General features: G+C 39.5%; 1 protein-coding gene across 1 annotated transcript in view; it reads left to right on the forward strand.

Moving 5' to 3' along the window:
• Positions 1–15,683: 15,683 nt before the first annotated feature.
• Positions 15,684–26,025, forward strand: part of LOC137265327 (arylsulfatase J-like) — a 34,257-nt gene continuing 23,915 nt past the window's right edge. The window contains exons 1-6 of the mRNA XM_067800696.1: positions 15,684–15,974; positions 17,643–17,829; positions 19,149–19,330; positions 19,653–19,764; positions 20,271–20,366; positions 20,903–21,140. Coding sequence (XP_067656797.1) covers positions 15,696–15,974; positions 17,643–17,829; positions 19,149–19,330; positions 19,653–19,764; positions 20,271–20,366; positions 20,903–21,140 — 1,094 coding nt within the window. The 5' untranslated portion in view covers positions 15,684–15,695. The remainder of the gene's footprint in view (positions 15,975–17,642; positions 17,830–19,148; positions 19,331–19,652; positions 19,765–20,270; positions 20,367–20,902; positions 21,141–26,025) is intronic.

The following is a 26,025-nucleotide window of genomic DNA, read 5'->3' on the forward strand; positions in this document are numbered from 1 at the left end:
GAGTGCTACCTTGGCAGCATGATCGGCCATTGTGTTACCAGAGATTCCAACATGGCTGGGTAACCAACAAAAGACGATGTCACATTGGCCAGTAGCAAGTTCATTATACAATTCAACAATGTCAGCTAAAAGTGGATGTTGAGAAGATACATTTTTAATAGCCTGGAGGCATGAAAGAGAGTCTGAATAAATGATATATTGTTTATATTTAGAGTGTTTTTTTAATATAGTTTAGGGCTGTTAATATGGCATGAGCTTCTGCTGTAAAAATGGAACTGCTATTTGATAATCTAGACGATATTGTTCTGGATCCAATGGCCGTGGCACAAGCAACTGCGCCACCATCCTTGGACCCATCTGTAAATAAGGATTTATATGTACTATACTTACTTTTTAATTGATTATATTCCTGTTTGTATTGTAAGTCATTTTTTCTGATTTTTTATATTTACTTAATGTAAGGTCAACTTGTGGTCTAACCAGTTGCCAAGGAGGAGAAGAAAACAAGCGAGAAGGAGCTATGTTATCCAGCTCAATGCCAGCAGCAGAAAGAAAAGGTTTAACTCTCAGTCCAAGAGGCGGAACAAGAGAAGACATCTTATTGTACAAATCCCCATACGGGGGATTGAAGACAGAGTTATATGCAGGATTGGACTTATTTGAATACAGTTTAGTGAGATACTGTAAAGATAATTTAATACGACGGTGGCCAAGAGAAGGTTCGTCTGCTTCAACGTATAGACTGTCAACAGGAGAAGTTCGGAATGATCCAAGACAAAGTCTGAGACCTTGGTGATGGATAGAATCAAGTATTTTGAGGTTACTTTTACAGGCCCCACCATAGACAATGGAGCCGTAATCCAGTTTAGATCTGATGAGTGACCTGTATAAATGTAGGAGGGTTGATTGGTCTCCTCCCCACTTTGAAACGACTTTCAACAAATCGAGCGCCTTCAGGCATTTGGTTTTTAGGTATTTAATATGTGGCAGAAAGCTTAAGTGTGAGTCAAAGATGAGACCAAAGAACTTAGCTTCCTTGACAACTTTGATGGGTGCACCATTTAAAAATAAGTCAGGGTCTTTATGAGGTTTGTATTTTCGGCAGAAGTGAATGCAGTTTGTTTTAGATTGAGAAAATTTAAACCCGTTCTCAAGGCACCATTTATGAATTTTGTTGAGACAGATTTGTAACTGTCTCTCAATGGTTCGCATGTTTTTGCCACGACAAGAAATATTAAAGTCATCCACGAAAAGAGAACCATTGATTGAATCTGTTAAAACCTTTGAAAGACTATTTATTTTAATACTAAATAAAGTCACAGACAAAATACTGCCTTGTGGAACACCCTGATCCTGTTAGTAATGATCAGAGAGTGTAGACCCCACTCGGACTTGAAACTGTCTGCCCGTTAAAAACTGTGATATGAAATGAGGCAAACGACCTCGTAAACCAAATTCATGTAAATCTTTTAAAATACCATGTTTCCATGTGGTATCATAAGCCTTTTCAAGGTCGAAAAATATAGATACAGCATGCTGGTTATTAACAATAGAATTCTTAATGAAAGATTCCAATGGAACCAAATGGTCAATAGTGCTTCTGTTTTTACGGAAACCACACTGAATGTTAGAAATCAGATTATTGGTCTTCAAATACCACACTAAACGATTATTTACCATTCGCTCCATAGTTTTGCAAACACAGCTAGTTAGTGATATAGGTCGATAATTAGATGCATCTGAATTGTCTTTACCAGGCTTAGGTATAGGAACCACAATAGCATTCCGTCAAGAGGGAGGGAATGTTCCTGAAGTCCAAATTTCATCAAATATGTCTAAAAGTACCTGAAGACATGAATCAGGCAAATGCTTCAAGAGCTGATAGTGAATATTATCAGCCCCTGTTGCTGTATCATCAGCTTGCACTAGAGCAGTTTGTAGTTCATGTAAGGAAAATACTTCGTTGTAGTCTTCACCATTGTCAGAGTTGAAATTAATGATTTTCTTTTCTTCTAAATTCTTGCCCTTGATCCTTTGTACCATATTCCACACCTTTGATGTAGGTGTGCGGGAGTTAATCTTGGAGACATAAGTTCTCCATGACTTCAGTTTATTTTGCTTGAATGTACGTCGAGCTTTAGCTCTGGTTACTTTAACATTATTCAAATTATGTACAGTTGGATGTTTGCGAAAATATTTTTCCGCCTTCTTCCTGTTTTTCCTAACCTGTTTGCAATCGCCATCAAACCATGGCTTACGAATGTGTGGATTTACAGAGGACTTGTTTCGGTAGCTATAGTATGCAGTGTATCTGAAAACAATTGAATGGCATCAGCCAGATGTGAATTTAGACCAGTTAGCCTTTGAAAAATTCCACCTTGATGAGGGTGGAACATCAGACGGGTTATTGACTGAGAGGAGTGTTGGGAAATGGTCACTTCCACATAAATCATCATGAACTGACCATGAAAAAATTCATTCAGAAGATCTGCATCTGTGAGTGTAACGTCCAAGGCAGAATAGCTACCTGTAGCAGGGTGTAAATATGTGTGTGTACCATCATTAAATATGCAGAGACTGTTGTCAGAAATAAAATCTTCTATTATTTTCCCCTTGGTATTGATAACATTACTTCCCCATAAAGGATTATGTCCATTTAAATCCCCCATGAGTATACAGGGATGAGGAAGCTGATCATACAGAGCTTGAAGGTCAGATTTCTGGAGGTTTGAAGATGGAGGGATATACAAAGAGCATAAAGTAAACGCAATGTGTAACGAAATCCGAACTGCAACAGCTTGAAGGTTAGTAGTAAGATCAACAGGGCTGTGTATTATACCCTTCCTCACCAAGATAGAGGAGCCTCCAGTGGCTTTGTCACCCGGAGGAGGAAAGGAATGGTGAGAGCTGTACTGACGTAAGTCAAATTTAACAGTCTGCTTAAGATATGTTTCCTGGAGACAGAAAACTGATGGTTGAAAATCTTGTACTAATAATTGTATTTCATTTAAGTTGGTCCCAAGACCTCTGCAGTTCCACTGGATAAGTGTATTATTCACGTTGTATTAGGTGGTAACACAGGCGCTCTGTTCCTGGACCGTGGCGAGTGACTTTTTTGGCGCACACGGTGGTGAGGAGTGACATCCATATCTTCCGGAAGTTGATATTTATTATATATTTGTACCGGATTCCGTTGACTCTTTGGAACCCGATCTGACTTTTTTGAATAGTTCACTGTCTTGCTAGCATTCACTATAACAGGTGATGGTGAACGAGATTGTGGACGGGATTGTGATGCTGTTTGCGTGGAAGCAACAGTTTGCATTTCACATGTGGAATAAGTCTCAGTATTCACCCAAGTGATTTCAGTCTGGCATTCAACTGATTTAGCAGGCTTAGTGCGTTGACGGGTAACAGCTGCAGAGTATGACACAGTTGCAGTTGGAGTGCTATCATGTGCAACCAAACGTTTAGCCTCTGCAAAAGTAATGTTTCTTTCATGTTTAAGTTTCACTATCTGATGTTGTTCTTGCCAGACAGGGCAAGATTTTGATGAGGCAGCATGATCGCCAGAGCAATTTACGCATTTAGGGTTGTTTGGACAATCTAACGTGTCATGAGCAAGTTCTCCACAGCGATGACATTTCTTGCTGTTGGTACAAGATTTAGCACCATGAAACACCGAAGCGGGTTCGTTATGTACTTATCAACATTGATATTGCAGTACCCTGCTTTGATGGATGACGGAGGAACAGGAACAGAAAAGTTGAGCAGATATGTGTTTAAGTTTACAATCTGACCATTTTGCCGACTTGTAAAACGTTTTACACCTGTTACACCCTGGTCTTTTAGTTCAAACGCTATCTCATCTCCAGACATGTCTAACAGACAACGTTCTCTGTCTCTGACAATGCCTTTAGAACTGTTGAGAGTTTTGTGTGGGGACACAGTAACAGGTACGGACACGAGATGCTCAACAGCTAAGAGTGTATATGACTGAAACGCTGATTTGCATTCAAGTAATATAAGACCAGATCGCATCTTTTTCATTGACACAACGTCACCAGCAATGCCGTAAATCGCTTTTGACAGAGCAAACGGATTCAGTTTCAACGGACCGTCATCTGAAGAGGAAATCACTAAATAACGAGACCAATGGTCAGATTTGCCTTCGGAGACTGTGTCATCATCAGAAGATGAACTGTCCTCTAAAGTACGTTTGAGTTGTTTTGGGGTTATCATGGTAAAGTCATAGAACTTCATCATCCCAGCTGCCCACCCACCACGGAGTATCATAAAGACAATGCTATATGCCAGTGGGTTTCCTACTGACAGCACCAAGGATACTGGGATGATATACTCCAGCAGAAGTATCAATTCAAGATCAGTAAATCCACCAGATTGACCCATGAGCCATCGCCTTCTGGGCATTAGACTCTAGGTAAGAACAGCTTGGTTAATGTGGCATCAATATATCAATAGATATTACTGGTCTACAAGCTATATGACAAAGGCCCATTTACAAACATTTGAAAAAGTAAAATTTGAGCAAAAACAATGAGAATGCTCAGGGCTTGGCATGACCAGCCGATTGGTCGAACCGGGCCCACCCGTCTAGGCGAAGTCAGGGCCAAAGTGGTGTATTGAGCAACAGGAACACGGTTGCAAGCTCCTATTGCCCTCAACCACCAGGATCCCTTCCTCAGCCGACACAGGGCCGCAACCCACGGCAAACGGGTTGGTGGACCAAATATCCCCCGGGTCCACTACGGGGGTGTCTGCGAGCTCTTAGCATTACCCAGCACCCACCACGAGGAGGTGACTCGCCAAGGGTGCCTGTTATTTTAGACCGCGACTGAGAAAGTCTGGATTATAAAACATGTTTTAATGATAAATTATGAAGAAGCCTGTACGGATTATGGAAAAAAGACGGATAACACAGAAGCGGATTTGACAGATTCCACTGTACGAAATGCATTAAGTAAACAAAGCTAACGTGTCGATGTTTTCATATATTACCATTTAGTATGATTAAGATACTGTAATTACGACGGTCAACCTGTGAGGGTCAACTCATCCACCAGGTTCACTGGTATACAACTTAGTAGGTGATATTAATAATTAGGGTCACTTTATGCGTAGCCTTGTCTATGACAGCAATAAGATGTCTTAAATTTGTATCGCCACACAAAACGAGAAACGCCGGCACAAATGTTTAGTTTGGTTTTCACTTAATTTGACAAACTGCAAGTTTTAGACAAACCACAATGGCGCAGAACTTCAGTGGAACGCAAACTAACCCAGTACCTCCACGCCTGCATGGCAGGGAACGATGACAACAAAGCAAGATTTTTAACGTCGGTTGCAGACCTATATATGTACTCTATTACTTACGAAACGAAAACAGATTGATGCAACAAATATATTTGCATTTGTTTCTAAAAAGACACTGAAGCACACATGCCTGAATTTACAAGAGTTTCCATTCCCCTGAAGATCATGTTTAGAAATGATCTTCAGCAACCCATGCTTGTCGTTAATGGCGATTATGCAATCAGGTGGTCTGGCCCGCTCACTTGGTTGACACCTGTCATCGTATCACAATTGCATAGATCGATGCTCATGTTGTGGTTCTTCGGGTTGTCTGGTCCAGACTCGATTATTTACAGACCGCCGCCAAATAGCATAAATATTGCTGAGTGCGGCATAAAACTGAACTCACTCACAGATGAACATAATTACATCAACGAGTGTAATGTAATGTTATATATTGTTACAGTTGTATGATAGTATACTGTTTGTAGAGAGGGATCCGGGGTGTTGTCGTGGTTGATGTATTCCAGACAGTTATCATCATCTTTGGTGTGATAGCAAGGTAAGCAAGGTAAGGTGCTGTCGTGTAAAATGCACACACCGACGGGTAAAAACAAGTTCCACTTGAAAACTTTAAGTGATGGAAAATTTAGAAACTTCTGAATAGTACTCTGAAATACTGGAAAAAATCAGGTTGAAAACAAGTGTGATGAATATCTACATAGCTGTTTTACCTTTTGTGCCCAGAAGAGTGTGTTCCGTCGGACAGACCATTTTTTTTTCAGTGATGTCATATCATACATATCTCTGCATTGGACATTAAATATCTTGACACCATTTCACAATACAAAACCATTAAATATATTGTTTAGAGCAGGAACAGCCACATGCGTCATATTTTCGGCTATCTGCTTAGTGCATTGTGATACAGGCGGCTTGGAGAAATCGCTGGAGTTAGCCATAGAAGGCGGGAGGATAACTCATGGCAAGTAAGTACCTGATCACTCATATGGGGACATCGGGCAATATTTGACTGAACATCCTTACATTCGACCCTTGTCGCCGATGTCTTGGTGAATCTGTGTTTTTTCTCCTCTCACCATTACATATAATCAAAGGTCATTGTTTCAAATGTCTCTTCTTTATCTCTGTCTGCAGTTTTGACTTCGACCCCCGAGAACGTCATTCCTTCTGGGCACTAGCTATAGGAGGGACATTCACATTCTGCGCTTACTCAGTCGACCAGTCAGCAATTCACAGGATTTGTGCTTTACTAACTAATACAAGGGCAAGGGTGTAAGTTTCTCAAAATTATCCATTTTGCTTTACATTATTATTACATTCTACATGTGGCAACCAAGTCAGCGAGCCTGACCACCCGAGCCCATTAGTCGCTTCTTACGACAAGCATTGTCGCCTTTCATAGCAAGCATGGGGTGCCGAAAGCCTATTCTACCCTGGAACCTTCACTGGTCATCATATTATTACAGTTATATGGTGCTAGCCTTGTAAGCAAATACTCTCTGTAATCACATTTTCAGTAATCGTTTCATTTAATTTTACACATTATGCTACCTTTTCACGACTGTCGTCTGGTCGGATGATAGTGGATGGTAAGGACGTTCCAATCGTAACGCATTCTACTACACAGATATAACAAGTAGCAAAGAAATGACGATATTTGACCCACAGCGCATACATTGGCAACATGCTTCTGGTTGCCATCTAAATAATCTGCGTATGCTTCATGGGAACACTGGCTTAGAGCTTCTTTGCTGCTACAGGGTGTAACCCCTTCAAGGCTGGCATCCTGACTAACAGAAATCAGGTAAGGTTTTGGGGGGGGGCGTGCATACCCTGGACAAATGAAATCGTAAGTAATATCTTCACAATGATACCGTAAAGGCAGTCCTTGTCAATTCCACTCATGTGTAAAAACTTTGGTAACCCCTTTGAAATATGTGCAAATTGCTTAAAAGCGGGTGCAAATATCTAAAAGCAGGAAAATACAGTATACTTGTGCTTTCATTTATTTTCTGAACACCCTGCTTATGCTCAATCGATAACGATGTTGCGCAATCATGCTTAGGTAAAAATCATTGAAGAAGAAACCGAGAAGGTTATTTATCGTACAATGGATAGTGTTCTCGGCAGGATAAAGACAACGGATCTTTTCGGTATCCGTTGGGGTCATACACGGATACCGATGCAAATTAGACAGGTCATATGCAAATTTTACGGACTACTTTCACAGTGTAAACAAACATGGCGTCAAGGGTGTGTGATCGTGTCGGGATTGTCTGCCGTGGTTACGGTATTGTAAGTCTTTTGATCCCAGAAAATTCGTGCCTGGTTATAATAGATTGAGTACATTATGAAGCGAATATAAACATCCATAGGCTTGCGAAGATACCAAAGACAGTTTCTCGACCGACTGTCAGTGTTAGCGAGAGTACTGCTTAGGAATCTATGTGCACAATGTCACGCGAACATTCAGTGTATTTGATGTTTAAAAGTGTAATTGAAATTTTCGGAAATTTCACGCGAAGTTTTTTTTTGGTTATTTTTCAAACGATGTGTTGTCAACAATGCGTTCTTTAACATAAAGCTTACTGGGAACTAGATGACGTAACCCACTCAAATGAGTGAATCAGTACAAACTTGCGTCACCGAGCTTGTGACGTCACGTATTACTTAGCACATATTTGTGACGTCATAGATATGCATGCGCATTCCACGAAATTTAGTTTCATAATCTGCGGCGAATGAAATCGTACTTTTGTAATATTATAAAGTAGGAATGACGTATGATAAATAGGTTATCACGCTCGTGTGTTTGGGGATGGTTAATATCCTGCATTAGGAATAAACACTATGTATTTAGCTCGCCAAGGCTGGCTAATACAATGTTTATTCCTAATACAGGATATTAACCATCCCCAAACACACGAGCGTGATAACCTATATTTCTACAGAGTAGAAACTGTGTGCGAGGACGTTCAAACATTAACGTGAAGCAGGTTCAAGTGCAAAAAATATGGCAAGAAGAACACTCTTATCCAGAGACAACAGTATACGGACTACATTTCCACAAGATCAAGATTGATATAGAGTGCATGTTTATAGGAAGTCATGTATACATTAAACGGAAGGTCTTGATGGACATAATCAGTAACTTTTAAGATAACATTTATAAATTTGGATAAGTTGTTTTTCATTTCTCTAAGATTTTTATGTTAACATTAGTCAGTCTATATGTATGGTATGTAAATGGTGATAAATACAATTCATCCTGCCTATCACTTACGCTTTGCAAGCTGGTGGGATATGTTTATAAGCAAGATTAGAATCACAATTCTGAAAGGAAAATCCATGGTATGTAATTATGAGAGGTCGTTAACTTACCGTTAAACAGTAAATACATTTTGAAGCGAGTCTACTGGAGAATATGACAGCAGGTCACCATTTGCCATTATAATGTTTATTCCTCGCTCCCATTCAGCATTCATTTTTCGTACAGGGAGCCTTATCAGGACTGATTGCCTCGTTTGTAGTGAACATGTGGCTGAGCTACGGAGCAGCGTTGTACCTGTACCATTCACCCAGCAACTCCCGTAACGTTTAGACAATCTCTATTGGGCCTACTTTAACGGCCTAAACGTCTTTACAACCTCTCCAGCGCTGTTGAATGTGACATCCACGACGGTATCGCCCAGGTACCCGTTTTCATCTAGATCAAGTGTAGAATATAATAATAATACCCAGTACAGACCCAGTACTTGGAAAACACACCATGTAGACGATTACAATGATACTGGTACAGCGTTGCTGAAAAGATACATAATTCATCCTTGTAGCAACATCAACCCATACAAAGGACATCCATTTTACGACATCTCCTACCAGTACTACGGATTGACAGGATGGCTTGTGTCCTTCTTCATTGGGTTGCTGATAAGCCTGGTGACGTGTAAGTCGGCAAGTCCAGTTCTTCTCTCACGATTGTGTGTAATGACTTTAATATCTTCGGAGCTGTTGAACTGTACGTGGGATAAACATGTCTTTTGTTTGTTTTTCACCGCACTTGACAATATTCCAACTATATGGCAGCGGTCTGTACATAATCAAGTCTGGATCAGACAATCCAGTGATCAGCGTTTTCAACATCAATCTACGCATTTGGGATAGGATGATATTTGTCAACTAAGTCAATCGGATCCCATTAGTTGCCTTTGCGACATTCATAGGTTGATTAACACCAATTCAAACCCGGATATTCACCTTCCTTCCGACTGGTTGTGTTACAGATAGAATGTAACCCCAATCACAGACGAAAGGCTGCTGATTCCTGTTGGAAAATGAAGGGAAATCACAACTCTCAACCCGTAAGTACTGATATGATATACTCATCTCTTAAAACTGAATACACAGATACTCTGTCTGGTGGAAACGAGAATGGTTATTCCATACATTCTGGTTACAAGTGTTTACAAAACAAGTGTTTTGTTTACTATCTGACGGCGGTCAGTAAATATTCTAATGTTCAGTAGTGTGAGCGTCGACTGACATTAGTCAACCAAGTCAACGAGTCTGACAACCCGATACCGTTAGTCCTCATGTGACATGATTGCTGAAGACTAATTCTAACGTTTTGTTTTGATTCTAAAATGTATATGTTCCTGGTATTAGTCTTGAAAACTTTTGATAATGTTATAAAGTTTAATCAAATCCATTTCCAAGTTGACACTCTGTTTCGCCTATTTGATACTGGTTATTCGCTAATGTTTAAATTATGTATATATCAGTACGATTTCGTTATATATGCGCTTAGCCAATCAGAAATCGACATTTATGTGTGAGGTAAGATAAATAATTATGTAGAAAATATTTAAGTCATATGACAAGATATTTAGTTAGTGCATACGTCTGTTGTATGTTTGTATGTATGTATGTCTATTGTAAAGTGAAACGTGCGATTGCTGACACAATCTTTGACAGATTCCATCTTAAAAATGTCGTCTGTGGAATTCTCAAACCAAGAAAGAAATGGGGAATCAAGTATTCATATTATTCATTTTCATTTCCAGTTCTGTATTATTTTCAAGTACATTACTGAATACATTAGTGAAGACGTAAGTAGGCTACACAGGAAACTAACAGAGTGTGGTCAGTGTAAACACATTGTAGTACCTGTGTAGAATATAGTTAATCATATAAAAAGTTGTTTAATTTGTGTTTACCTTTATTGTATCGAAAGTGAAAAGTATAATTGTTCTGCCGAAAAAATGAACAGAAAGTATGACAAGGCTACAGTAGAAGACGATCTTCAGAAAACACATGTGTGAGCAGACTTTAACGACCATATTCAAAGCATAGCACGGCAGGGGACACTAACAAGGTAGCAGATGTGGGGATTCAAACGTCTGTGAGTGAGTGAGTATAGTTGTAAACCGCAACTTGGTTGACACAAGTCATCGGCTCCCAATTTCGCAGTTCGATGCTCATGTTGTTGATCACGGAATTGTCTGGTCCAGACGTCATTATTTACAGACCGCCGCCATATAGCTGGAATATTGCTGAGTGCCGTGCAAAACTCACTCATTCACTGCAAAGATATAAAATATCCCCTTGCACCCTTCATCCACACAGACAGTCTTGGTTCAATTCAAGATCATCCTCTCTCAACTCAATAACAGATGACCTTTTATCAAAAAGACGTTAAGTTCTATTTAAGGGAAACATGACTTTTTTCAGTCTAGTTTTGACGGCTTAAGCAGATTTTGTTACTGAAATTTTGTCAAATTTAATCAGACATTTAAATAAAAACATTATTTAAAAACATATCTTATAGCTCATATTATGGTAACCTTCAACCTCCAGTTTTAAGTTGTCATCTTCATGAAATGACACTCCTGAAAGCAATTCAAGACCAATTCTGTTATCTGCAAACAAAGATTGAAATTATAGAATAATTATCATTATGTTCAAGAAACTGTTTTTTTTTCTATATTTTCTAATCCTAAATATGTCAATAGTATAGTTATATAGGGAAGGGAATTGACCTCCAACAGCAGGATCAATTATTAAGGCCACCTTTCGATCAGTTATACATATATGCTAAACACAACCGTCAGAGCGCATGAAAACATAGACAATCGTCAGTTTCAATATGAAGTCCGAAACTAATAGTCAATGATTCTGCAAACAGATTATTTAAAAAGCAAACAATCTAGGGAATGCTTTAATTGGTTCTCTCGTTACGGTTAAGAAATCCCCTCAGAACCATCAAAATATAACACTGACAAGTCTAAAATGTTCAGTAATATGTACTGAGCAAATAAGAGCAAGATACAAAGATTCACACTAGAGGTATCATGTACAATGTAACTTAGTCAAAGTTAAAGTAACGGGTCACAAATATAATATGAACCCACCAAAGTCATGGTTTGAGAGTGAGAAACAGTTATACTGAATGTTACACAGTGATCGGTCAGGCAGCCGTTATGTAGGTCAAGCACTGACGAATAGGCAGGCAGTTTCATGCACTAAAGTTCATCCATGTGTGTCCGTGTGTGTGTCTTCAACACAACAACCAGCCTTATATATACACAGTCATTGATGCTCGAATGTTCGAGCACGATGCGACTCCGGAAGTCAACTATTAATCGAAACACATACTCAAAGGGAGATAATTCTAGAGAGCTACCTTAAAGGAGTGCCGCTAAAAATACCATTACTACTGAACATTTTTATGATACGAAATGTAACCCCTTATAACTATCACTCAAAACTCTAAACAATGTGACCCAATAATAATTATCACTTAATCAATAATACAATATACAGGAAATTCACTCTCGTAACATTGGTTACCGGTAATTGGCAGCCCTCAAAATCTCCATGAACCAACTGTTTGATTGATCAGTACACCACTTATTAACAGCTCTGTGGAATGTGTAAATATTTACTTAAAGCAACTACTACAGTAACCTTTTGAAAAAAATGCTTACCTTCTCCATGTTCTTTTGTGTTTGGGAATATAGGCAACGGACAAAGCTGAAAGGTTAGTGTCTTCAGACTCAAGAAAAGATTTACATAATTTTAATTAAAGTTTCAACAGTGTAACACAGATTAAGAAACCTAAAAATAAGATGTGATGAGAACACGTTAGGCTAAACTTTGTAGACTGGATCACCAAACGTTTTACTTGGATTGGAACCTGCATGTCTGATAATAGAAACGTTTGACTCACCAGTACTGTAACCAATGGCCGACACATTCTTCACTTCCCAGTGCTGAATCTAAGGTAACAAAATTACTCTTTACAACAATGTGACACTTTACGCCTGATTTTGTTCATCATCTGCTATACCATGATAAAATGTTCTTATTCTAACCAAAAAAGTAATAACCTTTACATACAAATGTAATCAAATACATCATAGAAATCATCAAGTTTTTTTCATTATTTCAAATGTGTATGTTTGTACATGGTAACATCCTGTTGAATGATATGAATGCGATTTTGACAGTGACAGGTGACTCAGAGGTGTCTGATAAATAGATAGAGACAGTCTGATAAAACTATGATGAAATTCTGAGATAAGTACAAAGGTTCTCACCTTTAGAATGCTGCCTGACCATGTTATGAAAAACCTTCTATGTCTTCTTGCAGGAGACATCAACAGGGTCTCCGAAAATCTACCCTTTACTGATCAAAGTAATTATTCATGCGAGTGCGATAGTGAAATTTTAATAAAGGTGTTTAAAGTTCACTGTATTGCACACGAACATTCAAAATAAAGAATGAATCATGGAACAGTTGTGTAAATAAGATGGATTATTTTGAAAGGTGTTACTTTACGCCAATTGTGTTTCTTAGATGTTGTATGGGGCAATTTCGTGTTACAGAAGAAATATACTATTAGAGCATTTTGATGTGAGCAATAGCATGAGCCACCACAATTTTTAGGTGTACATTCTAATTTACTCTCTTCGTGTTTGGTTAAAAATTGGGATGGTCATGCTTTTGCTCACTCTTTGTCATCAATCTTAAAATCAGAAAGTGTAGGTTTTTAGAATATATTGTGAAAAACTTTGAGGCCTTGAAATAGGAAAAAACAGCACAAAAACAAAAAAAGGTATTGTAGGTAACTTCAATAATTAATTTAGCCTTTCTTCTGCTATAGTTAGTATGTTGGAGTATTTTGAATATAATGAAATTGTGTGGGCCAGTATGAGCTTTTATCATATCTAGTCCTTTGCACTATGAGTGAACCGGTCCTTCGCTCTCCGTAGATAAGGCTGGATGTTGAATATGAAAACAACATCCTGAGAGAGGCTCTAGAGATATCCCACTGACAAGCTGGACATGCTGCTTAACATGCTGAAATCTTCAGTGTCGAGATCGCCTTGAAAATTAAGTGAAGGTCATCCAAATGGACCGGGCCTTGCCCGTTACCTAGAAGAAACTTGGTGTTCAATATGAAGAAAATCCTGTGAACGGTTCAAGAGATATCTTGCTCACAAGGGTAAAAGTTAAAGTCCCCTTGATTGGTAAAGGTCACCATTCCTGACTGGAACCTTTCTTATACTGTAATGAACATAGGCACTAAATGTGAAAAGAATCTAGTCAACAGTTCTTAAGATATTCGGAGTAGGCACGGAGCCTAAATACTTTATCGAATAGCATCACACACCATATCCTGGCAGAACTCACCGAACCTGTGCACTGTTTTCAGAGAGTGGTTAATGAGGTTCGTAATTATCACTCAGAAAGAAACTCACTGAAGAACCGGTAAAATACCAAAGGCACAAGAAATGTAACGAAGAACATAAATCACAGTGAGCTGAGTTTCCCGTGAGTCCTATTCTGTCTGTATAGTTATGGAATTACGGTCTATTGTCCACTGCATCACAAGGGTAGAACACCGGTATCCATGTAGCCTCCACAGCATTACCGTAGGCACGCCCGTTAAGGTACCATGCGTTATGGATGCCGTCACGTTTATCAGCGTATTTATAACAGAGACGTTACTTGTGACATCATCACCAAACCTTGCGTCTGATTTCTCACTTATTACCTTCCTTAAACGAATTACTCGTAACGCTTCAGGTGTGCCAATATGCATAAGGATGGGTTTGATGATCAACTTATTTGCATGATCAGTCCTATATATTGTCATCTTGATCATCTTGGAAGTCCGCTTTGTTTTGTCCTTGAATATTTGCTTCAAGTCTTCACATTGAACAGTTTAATGGTATTTTTCTGGAAAAAATGTTCATTTTGGCTGTTCTCTTACAGTGTGCCATCAGCACGTCTTTACCTCCAAACTCTTTGTTCCAAACTGTAAGTTGTGGCTTTTTTCAAGTCCTGGCGGAGCATTTCATTTTCATTGTGCAGTGCTAAAATGTCACTGTTTATTTCATCAATGCCAGTTTCGGTAATGAAACATTGTAAAATATGTGTTTTTACGTTATCTCTCAATGAGTGTATGGCTTCGTTTACCTCCGATTTTAGAAGTTTTCTGATATCATCCTTTGTGGGTATGGTAATGATATGACATGGCGCATATCGTGAAGGAATTTTGGGTTTTTCTTTAGGTTACATAGTTATTAAGAATAGACGCGTGGCCTGAATGAAGCACGCTCAGCACGATTTAACCTTTGACCCGTCACAGGTGTACAATTCACACGTGGTGAGTTTGGGAATTTGTTTTAAAAGTCATAGATGTATACATATAATTTTAATAAAATTGAGATAATATCATTGGTAATGTAACAAACGTACTTCTTAGTCCAGTTCGAACACACCAGAAATGACGTTATACGGCTTTTGTATCAGAGCTGTCGTTACATGTCTCCAGACCTGGCCACCTTAGGGAGGCAATCAGATATTTCCACAGTTGATATGTGAGCACACTATTTAAGATTAAAACTGAGTTATATTTGAATCCATAGACCGTAGCTGAAACATTTGATTAGTGGAACTTAAGTTATTGTGAAAGTTATGTAACTGACCGGAATATTAACCCGTCTGAATATACACTGAAATGCATAGGGGTAGGCAAAGTCAAGAAAAATACCCTGTAGAAACCATCGGAACCGTTATGTAAACCAAATGTCGTGTGTTATATGAATCTGTCAACAATATTTGTTATGTCAATCCACAACGCTAATTTGTTAAAGTTCATTAAAGAAAGTTCTACTGGCTATTAACTTTGCGACAAGCGGTTTTGCTTGTTACGGAGATGTGCGAGTGATGGTGAATGTTTGCCTCAATAATTGCACAGTGCATGTTTCGTAGAACTGCTGTCGAGTTCGCTCAAGTCACATGATCAAACATTGTTACATAAATGACCTTCAAAAAGAAAACTGATAAAATGTGGGAGCTGAACGCATTTGCACATTGTGTCGTGACAACCATGGATCGTGCAGTACTGTTGCTACTTTGTGCGTGTTGCACTGCTCTGTCGGCGAAGCCAAATATAATTTTCATCTTTGCCGACGATTACGGGTACCATGATGTCGGGTATCACAACTCAGACATTAAAACACCCGTCCTTGACCAGCTGGCAGCAGGTGGGGTGAAGCTCGAAAACTACTATGTACAGCCTATATGCACCCCTTCACGGTCACAGTTCATGTCCGGCAGGTACCAGGTGAGCCAGATATACATTTTCCAGCATAGACTTTATACCACATCATAAGAATCGATCTACTCGGTTGGTATACAATGACGTATGACAGGCACGTCAGCGAGTCTGACCATCCGATCCCCTCTGTCGCCAAGCATGTGCCGTCACAGGTTAGCACCGAACTAGTTGTCCGTGATGGACTCCGCTTATCATGGTGATCAGAGAGTAGGCATCATTAATAATTTATAAAGGATGAAAGTGATATATCGTACATGTTTTCTCAGAAATAATGGATGTAAGAGTGTCGCCACAATGTTTAATGCGTTGACCACCACCACCACCACCAAAATGACACATGAAGCATTCACTTGTCATTCAGTATCTTGCGCCCACTCTTTCCGCGTTCAAGACACTGGAGCACCTTGTTCTCATGCTTTTTATCAAGTTCATAAAGAAAGCGCATGGAACTACAGCTCCGCGATGTCGTGGGAGATTCACTGGTGCTGAGTGTACACACGTCGACTGAGTTCATCCCAGCTATGCTCAATTAGATTGATGCATGGCGAGTATGCTGCCTAAGGAATTCCGAGACAAATCTGGCTCTAAGAGGCCTGGCATTGACGTCCTTGCAGTAAAGTGTCATCACTGTCCAAAGCATGATCGAACGACCGCCGATCGATTATGCATAGCGACAGTTGAATTTGTGAATCGTTCTATATTACAAAGTTAAATCCTCATGGACCAATGGAATCTGCTTTCATCTGTGAGGGGCACACGAGACCATTGACATTCATTCCAGGGGCCATGATATCTACTCCATCTCAAACGCGCCTGCCTGTTACATAGTGGAAGTGGTGCACAAACTGCAGGTCGCCTACAGGGTCCGGATGCCCTCAAAAATCTCTGAACGGTGCTCATTGATATCCTTACGCTAAAACCTTCTCCCTGAAGATCTTCTGCGTTAAGGAATCTGTTACATAACGTAGTGTTCATCATGTGCCTATCACCTCGGACTGTTGTGAACCTGGTTGGACCTGGTCAACGTGCATGTTCCAGAGACCCATCGGCTTAAATTGAAATGTCTGTCACTGTCTACCAGTAGTACTCTGACTCACTTTAAAGCAGTCACCAACCTAAGTTTGACCAGATTCCAAAAGCCCACAACAGGACCCCTTTCAGCAAATGCCATTTTTAACTGTGAGCACTTGAACAGTAACGGCAGTGAAAAGGTATCAATGCATGTGGTCTGTTCTTCACTTTTCATGGATAGAGCGACTTGAATATGGAAATCATTGACATGAAGCGACAGTTTGATTTCCTGATTGTTAATCTGAATAAAAAATGTGCCAGTTGTAACAGAATGTATCGGACATTAACGAACTAATAATGACATTTCCACGGACTGATGTACTTTTCCATATTAAGAAAGTTGTAAAACATCCAGTTTATGTATGTTTCAAACAAAATCAACAGCTTAATCCTTCATTAATGACTACGGGTATAGATCAGAATTTGTTTGTTTGAATCAAAACTTCGTGAGTCAGGAAAGACACTCAATGTTTTTAGCCTTTCACTGGTAACCTTTTATTTTGAAAGTAAATGAAATGTCTGGTTTAGTTCATTTTTAAAACCTCCTTTAGTTATTTTGTGTCTGTGCAACACTGTGATGACTTTCATTTGTTTTAATTTCAGATTCATACTGGTTTACAACATGGCGTCATCTGGGATACCCAGCCTAATGCTCTGCCGTTAGGTAGCGCCACAATTGCAGACAAGATGAAAGATGCAGGGTATTCAACACATGCTGTCGGGAAATGGCATCTGGGTTTCTACAAGAATGCGTACCTCCCTACCAACAGGGGATTTGATTCATTCTATGGTATGGAAATATGTTCCTTTATGCTGAACGTCACGTTGTTTAACAGCAATGTCCCTGCTATACGAATGTAATCTGTAAATAATGAAGTCTGAAGCACAGTCAAGTTATTGCCGTCATGGGCATCGAGTTTGCATTTTTGACACTCTGACTTGGGAGAACCAAATCAGCGATTTTGACAACCCTCTTACAAGAAACCTGGAATGCTCCTCACCTTGTCCCTTATTTTCGAAACGTTCTCAACGCCAAAAATTCTTAACAGTGGCCGTAACAAGTGTGTGAGGAATGGGTTTACGACGTTCGTAGTTCGAAAATTATGTGCCCTGGGCGTGTCTAAATTTTGGTGCTGTTAGAGGTGTTATCACGGTATGGCTGCAATACTGCCAATGCAACCGCCAATTTTAATATTGATAACATATGCACGAAATATTTGAAACAAAACTGCCATTATCCCAGATCTTGAAATACACTTTCTTAAATTATTGCAGGTTAATAATAGTCAAAGGATCATATTTTCCAAGCCGTCTAAAATATTCATCACATTTGCAAACTTGATTAAGACTTTCAAAAGAAAGAAAATGGTTTGTAACTATGACCCATGAGAAAAAAAATATTGATATATGGTAAGCAGCACCATACCCCAGATCATGCAATTAATGAGTGAAAAATAACTTCATGCAATGCAGAACAGGGATAATCTTGATTTTTTTTGTCTGAGGTGAATGTTTATCCTCAACTTTGACAAATTTGCAAAAAAGTAACAGCCAGAGAGATTTGTAGTCAGCGAGAATCTACACACACGTGTTATCATTCATGCTGGGTTGTGGTCAGGTTCGTTTAATTCAATATAAGTATGTTACTATCTATCCATGCCTAGGTGGTCATACTGATGGTTCAAACAATCACATCACACCGATTCGATTCCCCAAATGGGATCATTGTTTGAATTCGTGATGTCATCTGCCATGATATTGCTGGATTATTGCTGAAAGGACCATAGACTAAACTCACAGACTCATCGGATGAAAACAGGAATACACTGGATTATGGTACCAACAGCATATGTGTATTATTTGTCCAAACATTAGATTTACTTGTCACACCGAAGACTCGGATTCGATTCCCAATATTCCCAGTCATATTGCTAGAATATTGCTAAAGGTGACATTAACTAAACTCACTGACTCAGTGATCGGACGAAGGGAGGAATACACTGAATTATGGTACAAATTGCTCGTCTGCAGTATTTCTCTAAACATTTCAAAGATTTTTAGCATTTAAACACGTCACGCTATATAATTTTGAATTGTGACAATTTGTAGGCTACCTGGCAGGAAGCGAGGATTATTACACACACAGCCATTGTGACTTTTTCAATACCTCAATTTGTGGCCATGACTTATGGGACAATACACAGCCAGTGTTCACCGAGAACGGTCACTATTCCACGCACCTGTTTACGAAGAAGGCAATAGATATCATCCAGAAACATGACAAGTCAAAGGTAGGTGCAACTTTCCTCCAGAATCTTACATGAAGTTGTTACTGTAAATATTAAAATTATTGCGACAGTCTCTGTGATGATGTCTGTGCATCGATGTTATGTTTAATTTGTAAAAGTTTACTTTTTGTCTAGTGGTAGCCTAGTGGTTAAGCCGTTACCACGCAAAAGACAGTCTGATTCCCAACTTAGCTACAATGTGTGAAACGCATGTCTGGTTTCCCCGGTCATGATTTCCGAGGAACAACAATGCTAAAATGAGCAAAAAGCCATACACAGTCACTGTTTTTGTCTCGTCATGTGTGTTGTTGCTTGTTGTTTGCAGCCATTCTTCTTGTACCTGGCATATCAATCTACACATGCCCCCCTCCAGGTTCCTAGCCAATACATGGATCAGTACAGCCACATCAATGACACAAACAGGCGGACCTTTGCTGGTAATACAATCACCGTTGATTTATGAATTCGTCAGCACGTTTATCCTAACACAGGGTTATTGTGGTTCCAAGCTATTTATAGCAAAATTTCAGCTAAATGATGGCAAGGGACACCAGGAATGACTTCACCCATTGTATGCATGGTGAGGACGAAACAAATAATGAATACAAGAGTTAAACAAGACAAGGGAACACAATATTCAATATATACCACTCTGTGTCCCTTGATTCTGCCGCCATATGGTTTGAACATTAGTACGACGTTAAGGAACAAACAAATCGTAATGTCAGCTTTGCAACAATACAGCATATGAAATCCTCGGCTAACCTGTATATGTGTACAAAGCTGACACGGATTCATATCATTTGTGCTATTAATATTAACCATGACAAGGGTTTGTAGAATATTTTTCGATTTTTCTATATGAGCATATTAAGCTTACAGATCTTTTCACAGGGGGTAAACTATTGTTGCTTGCCTGATTTTGTTATTTTTCAACTTCCAGGAATGACCACGTGTATGGACGAAGGAATCGGAAATGTCACCGCAGCTCTCAAGTCTTCTGGTCAGCTTGCAAATACTCTCATTGTATTTTCCGCTGGTAAGTGGTGTTCTATCTCAACAACATTTCAAAATTGAGGTAATTCTTATACACAAGTGTATAAAATATGGAAGTTCTGAGTCTTTGGAGAAATGTTACCTTTAAATCAACTGAACATTGAAAAGCGTTTTCAGTTCTGACACTCGGTATATTTTTTTGGATACTGTATCTGTGTGAATGAGCAGTACTATTTTTTATGTTCCTAATTTTGTAAAGAATTAGGTATTCGGGATTTATGTCCAACTGAGGGCTAAATATCAGACTTTGGGTAGACTTAGATAAATTACTGTCCAGTGACTTAATACTTCTGTTATTCTGACACTCGATTCTGATTCGGAAGATAAATGAGGATCATTATTTTTAGTTATGTAAGTTGTAGTCATTATACCAAAATAAACCTGATGTCAGGTTGGCAAGATTAGCTAAAAGAAGGTCTGTAAGTTCACAGGCAATATTGAAGACAGACTAAATGTCTTTTTGCTCAAGGTGTAGTGGAGAAATTATCATTAGCTACAAGACAAAATACTCTTTTTCAGACAATGGAGGCAGCATAGGGTCAAGTAACTGGCCGTTGAAGGGAATGAAAGGGACATTATGGGAAGGAGGTATCAGGGCTGTGGGGTTTGTGCACGGCGACATGTTGAAGAACAAAGGAACGGTCAACCATCAGATGATCCATGTGTCTGACTGGTTCCCAACGTTGGTTGGACTGGCTGGTGGGAACACCCAGGGTACAAAGCCTCTGGATGGATTTGACCAATGGAAGACCATCAGGTAAACTCAGTCTAATATCACTGACAGGGTTTGGAATGAAAAGGTCTGTCACATACCAAAGTAACCACAACAGAAGAATAGTTTGTTTTGCAAAACTTTATTCCTCCCCTTAAGATATAAGTAACCCCAATACCTATACTAAACTAATTCTACAGGTGCAAATACAACTAACTAATCTAATTACCTAACCTAGCTACATATACAGTTCTGTCTACCACTTATATTGCTAAAGTTCTAATAATACTACTACTACTACTAACTACACTAAAATCCTAATACCCTCACTAATATAGATAATGATTACATATAATCCCAATCAGAAACTAAACAATTGAACTAAATAACAATAAAGGAATTAGCCACTCAGAGAGAACACTTTCTCTTTACAATGTAATCAGAATGTCAGTGCACTGTGGTTCCACTTGGTGACGTCATGGTATTTGTGTGGTATCCCTCACACCCAGGCGATGGTTTCCCTCACGGAGTTTAAGGGGCCTGTGTAATGGTTGATGGCTGTGCCATCCACATCTCACATTACTAGGAGATACATGCTCCTTGTACAACAGGGAAGACTCTTGTCTGTCTCCTTACAGGCGGAGATAATACCCCTCTCCTTACTTTAAGGATAACCGGCCAGTTCCGGGACACTACAATACAATATAAGTAACTACAGTTACTCAGTAAGACATGTGTCAATGTCTTATACTTTATGCATGTACTTTACTCCGATTTACATATTTGAAAGTGGAACAGTTTTTGTGGAACGATAACATTCAAATTTTGAATGGCTTTGTGGCTATATAGTGTTACAATATGCACATATATCTAGAAATACTACATCAGTAAAACAATTTCTTGCTACATCTACTCAATCAATAAATACAAAAGTAATAATGATAATAAAAACTTACGCCAGCCAGCGTGAGATGCAATCCCATACAAAAGTTGAACCCATACAAGTGAACACAGTGGTGATTCTGGCTGACTGTGCAGATTACTACCCTTCCTCACTATTTATATTGACCTCCCATACCCAAGCTACTCAACACCTCTCTATTGTTTACAAATTAACACCCCAGCTCTCTGGCCATACCTGGTCACGCTTCCCTGAACATAACCCTGTTCCCATAGTATTACCGAACATAATCTAACAACAACTCCCAACAATATATAACACACTCTAACAATACCATACTACATCTATTTACAGTACCATAAACTAATTATATAAACGAAATCATCTGTGATCTTGACATCACTCCCCTCTTCAAGTAATTGTACACAAGTACAATTATATATTACACTCAAGATCACATTTAAGTTTGTTTTAATGCATAAATATCATAAAACACAATTGTCTAAATGTACAATAGCACAGTAATACATAAGAAATAACTGCTGACAAATAATCTGGATATGCAGAGAGTACATTATTTACACACTACCATACACATAGTATGACTAGGGTGAACACCGGCTCAAGAGATCAGCCCCAACATTCTCACTTCCTTTGATTGCACGAATTAGAAATCTGTAGGGTTGCAAAGTCAGGGCCCACCTCATCACTCGTCCATTGGTCATTTTTGCCTTGGTCATCCATATTAAGGGCTGATGGTCAGTCTCCAAAATAAATTCTCTCCCATACAGATATCTTTCTAACTTCTGTATTGCCCACACAATAGCCAAACACTCTTTTTCTATTGTAGAATACGCTCTCTCACGATCTACTAACTTCCGACTCACAAACAATATTGGAAATCGCTCACCTTCCTGTTCTTGTAGCAGTACAGCTCCGATTCCAACGTCAGAAGCGTCTGTTCTTACCAAGAATGGTTTCTTCAAGTCGGGTAGTTTCAAGATAGGAAAACTTGACATATGGGTTCTTAACGTAGTGAAAGCTAATTCCTGGCTTTCTGTCCATATTACCTTGTTTGGCTTTCCTTTCTTTGTGAGATCAGTTAACGGAACTGCTATGGCTGCATAGTTTGGGATAAATTTCCGGTAGTACCCGGTCAGTCCCAACAACGCTCTCACTTGTTTCTTGGTTTGAGGTCGCTCCACATTTAGGATCTTTTCTACATTCTTACCTTCTGGTCGAATTAGACCACTACCCACCTTGTGCCCTAAAAAGTCCAGATGTTTATATCCCACTTTTACCTTTGAAGGTCGAGCTGTAAGATGGAATTGTCTTAACCTCGTAAATATTGCTCTCAGACTTACCATGTGGTGTGACCAGTTCTCAGTTCCTTCTATGATGTCGTCTATGAAGTTGTCTGTATTTGGTATGTTGTGCAATACTTGTCTCATCAGTCGGGAAAATACTGCAGGTGCATTAACTACTCCAAATGGCATCACCTTCCATTGGTATAATCCATCAGGAGTTATAAATGCTGTCAGTTCTTTGCTACTCTCTTCCATTGGAATCTGCCAATATGCTTTGCTTACATCAATTTTGGTAAGATATTTACAGTTCCGTAACCGTGCAAAGATGGAATCAGCTAATGGAATTGGTTCGGCATCAAATACGGTCACCTGATTCAGTTTGCGAAAATCGGTACAAAATCTGTAAGTCGAGTCAGGCTTCTTCACAAGTACAATGGGGGATGCATATGGTGACTGAGAAGGTTCTATCACCCCCATGTCTAACATTAGCTGTATCTCCTTAGCTACAACATCCCTCATATGATGAGGAAGTGGATAGGGCTTGGATCGTATAGGCTCATTACATGTCAGCTTGATCTTATATTCCATACAATTTACCTTCCCTGGTAAATCACTCAGTACATCTTTGAATTCACTTATGAGCTCCTTCACCTCATTTTGTTGCTCCTCTGTCAAATCTTCAGAAATGTCTACATCCTGATACGTTTCCTTAGAAACTAAAGAAGGTGAAGCTATGTCTAACATACTCACCTCTTCAGCCTTGACATCCACCAGACCAGCACTGACATGCACAAGTTGAGCTATGCTGACGTCACATACAGCTGTGTCCTTGACCTCCTCTCTCTCAATGTACCTTTTCAGTAGATTGGCATGATAGGTTTTAATCTTGTTACCAACCTGTATTCTGTAATTGCCAATGCCAAAGGTATCCAGTATTTCATATGGCCCTTTCCACTGCAGCAACAGTTTGTTTGAATCAGTGGGCAACAGAATTAATACTTTATCACCAACCTTCATTTTTCTTGGCTTGGACTTCACATCAAAGAACTGTTTGTATTTACATGCTTTCTTTTGAAGTTCTTGCTGTGCTACGTGAATAGTCTCCTCAAGACGGTTTTGAAGATCTAGCACATACTCATATGTGGTTCTTACCTCTGGATTTGGTATATCTCTTGTCCAGATTTCCCTCAGAATCTGTACTGGTCCTCTCACAGTGCGTCCATATAAGAGTTCAAATGGGGCAAAACCCAAACTCTCTTGAGGTACCTCTCGGTAAGCAAATAACAAAGCAGGTACATACCTGTCCCAGTCATTTGGTCGTTCTGCACACATCCGTTTCAGCATCGTCTTCAAGGTTCCATTGAACTTCTCCACTAGGCCATTGCACATTGGATGATAAGGGGAAGTAGTAAGCTGATGTATGGACAATAGTCTACTTACCTCCTTCATCACGCCTGACGTGAACTGGGCTCCCATGTCTGTTAATATCTCCTTGGGGATACCAACCCTACTGAATATCTCGAACAGAGCTTCGGCAACATATTCCGTCTCTACTCTGGGTAAAGCTACTGCTTCTGGGTATCGTGTTGCATAATCAACCACCGTCAGTATATACCTATTACCCTTGTCTGTGACAGGATACAATGGACCAATCAAATCAACAGCTACCCTCTCAAATGGCACTTCAATTAATGGCATTTGTCCCAGTGGTATTTTCCTTACCTTTCCCTTCGGCATGGTACGTTGACAAATATCACAAGACTGAACATGTCTTCTGACATCACCAATTACTCCTGGCCAATAAAACTGTGAGATTACCCTATCTAGAGTCTTCTTGATTCCAAGATGTCCACCCATCAGTGCTTCATGACATACCTTCATTACCTGTGTGCGCAATCCAACCGGTACTACTGCCTGTACAACTTGTTTACCATTGTCCATTTTATTGGAAGTATGCTTCCTATACAGCATATCATTCTCCACAAAGTAAGAGGAAGTACTATGTCGGGTCTCCCTAATCTTACCTTCTTCCACTAATTTTCTTATTTTGTTCAGACTTGAATCCTGATGTTGTAGGGATACGAACTCACCTCGACTCAGTGTCAACCCAACAGGTTCCAATGTCTTCAAGGGTTCCATGCCTACTTGGCGTACTCTTCTCTGGCTCCTTGTCTCTACAGCACCTACTGTTTTAATGTCCTGCTTATCCCACATCAAGTCTGGATCTCCTGGCTCTCTAACTCCGGGAATATTGCCTAATATTAAGTCACAGATTGGTGTGTCCATACATGCTGCTCTCACCATACCCGTGTAAAAGGGCGTATTTACAGTAATCCATGCTACCGGAAGTGTCAAGATCCTGCTATCTGCTAATTTACAAGATTGTGTTTCTGAAGTCAAACATGCATCTTTTACCATTGACCTCCTCACTATTACACCGTTACATCCCGTGTCTCTAAGCACATCTACTGGAGTGTCGTTTACCTTTCCCTGATAAAATGGCATGCGGTGATCTTTGGTAAGCACACTCCCTGAGGCTACATCTGCGTTAGTAACCTCCTCTGAAGTTGCTGCATCACCATCTAGAACTTCATGTATGCAGGGCTCTACTTTTGTGTTATCTGGATGTATTAGAGACATGTTTGTGTTGTCTTCACTCACCTGGATACTTGCCACTTTAAACTTGGGTTTCTTGCACTGTGCTGCCAAATGCCCAGTTTGA

Source organism: Haliotis asinina, chromosome 15, assembly GCF_037392515.1.
Source record: "Haliotis asinina isolate JCU_RB_2024 chromosome 15, JCU_Hal_asi_v2, whole genome shotgun sequence".
In the NCBI taxonomy this organism is placed as follows: domain Eukaryota; kingdom Metazoa; phylum Mollusca; class Gastropoda; order Lepetellida; family Haliotidae; genus Haliotis; species Haliotis asinina.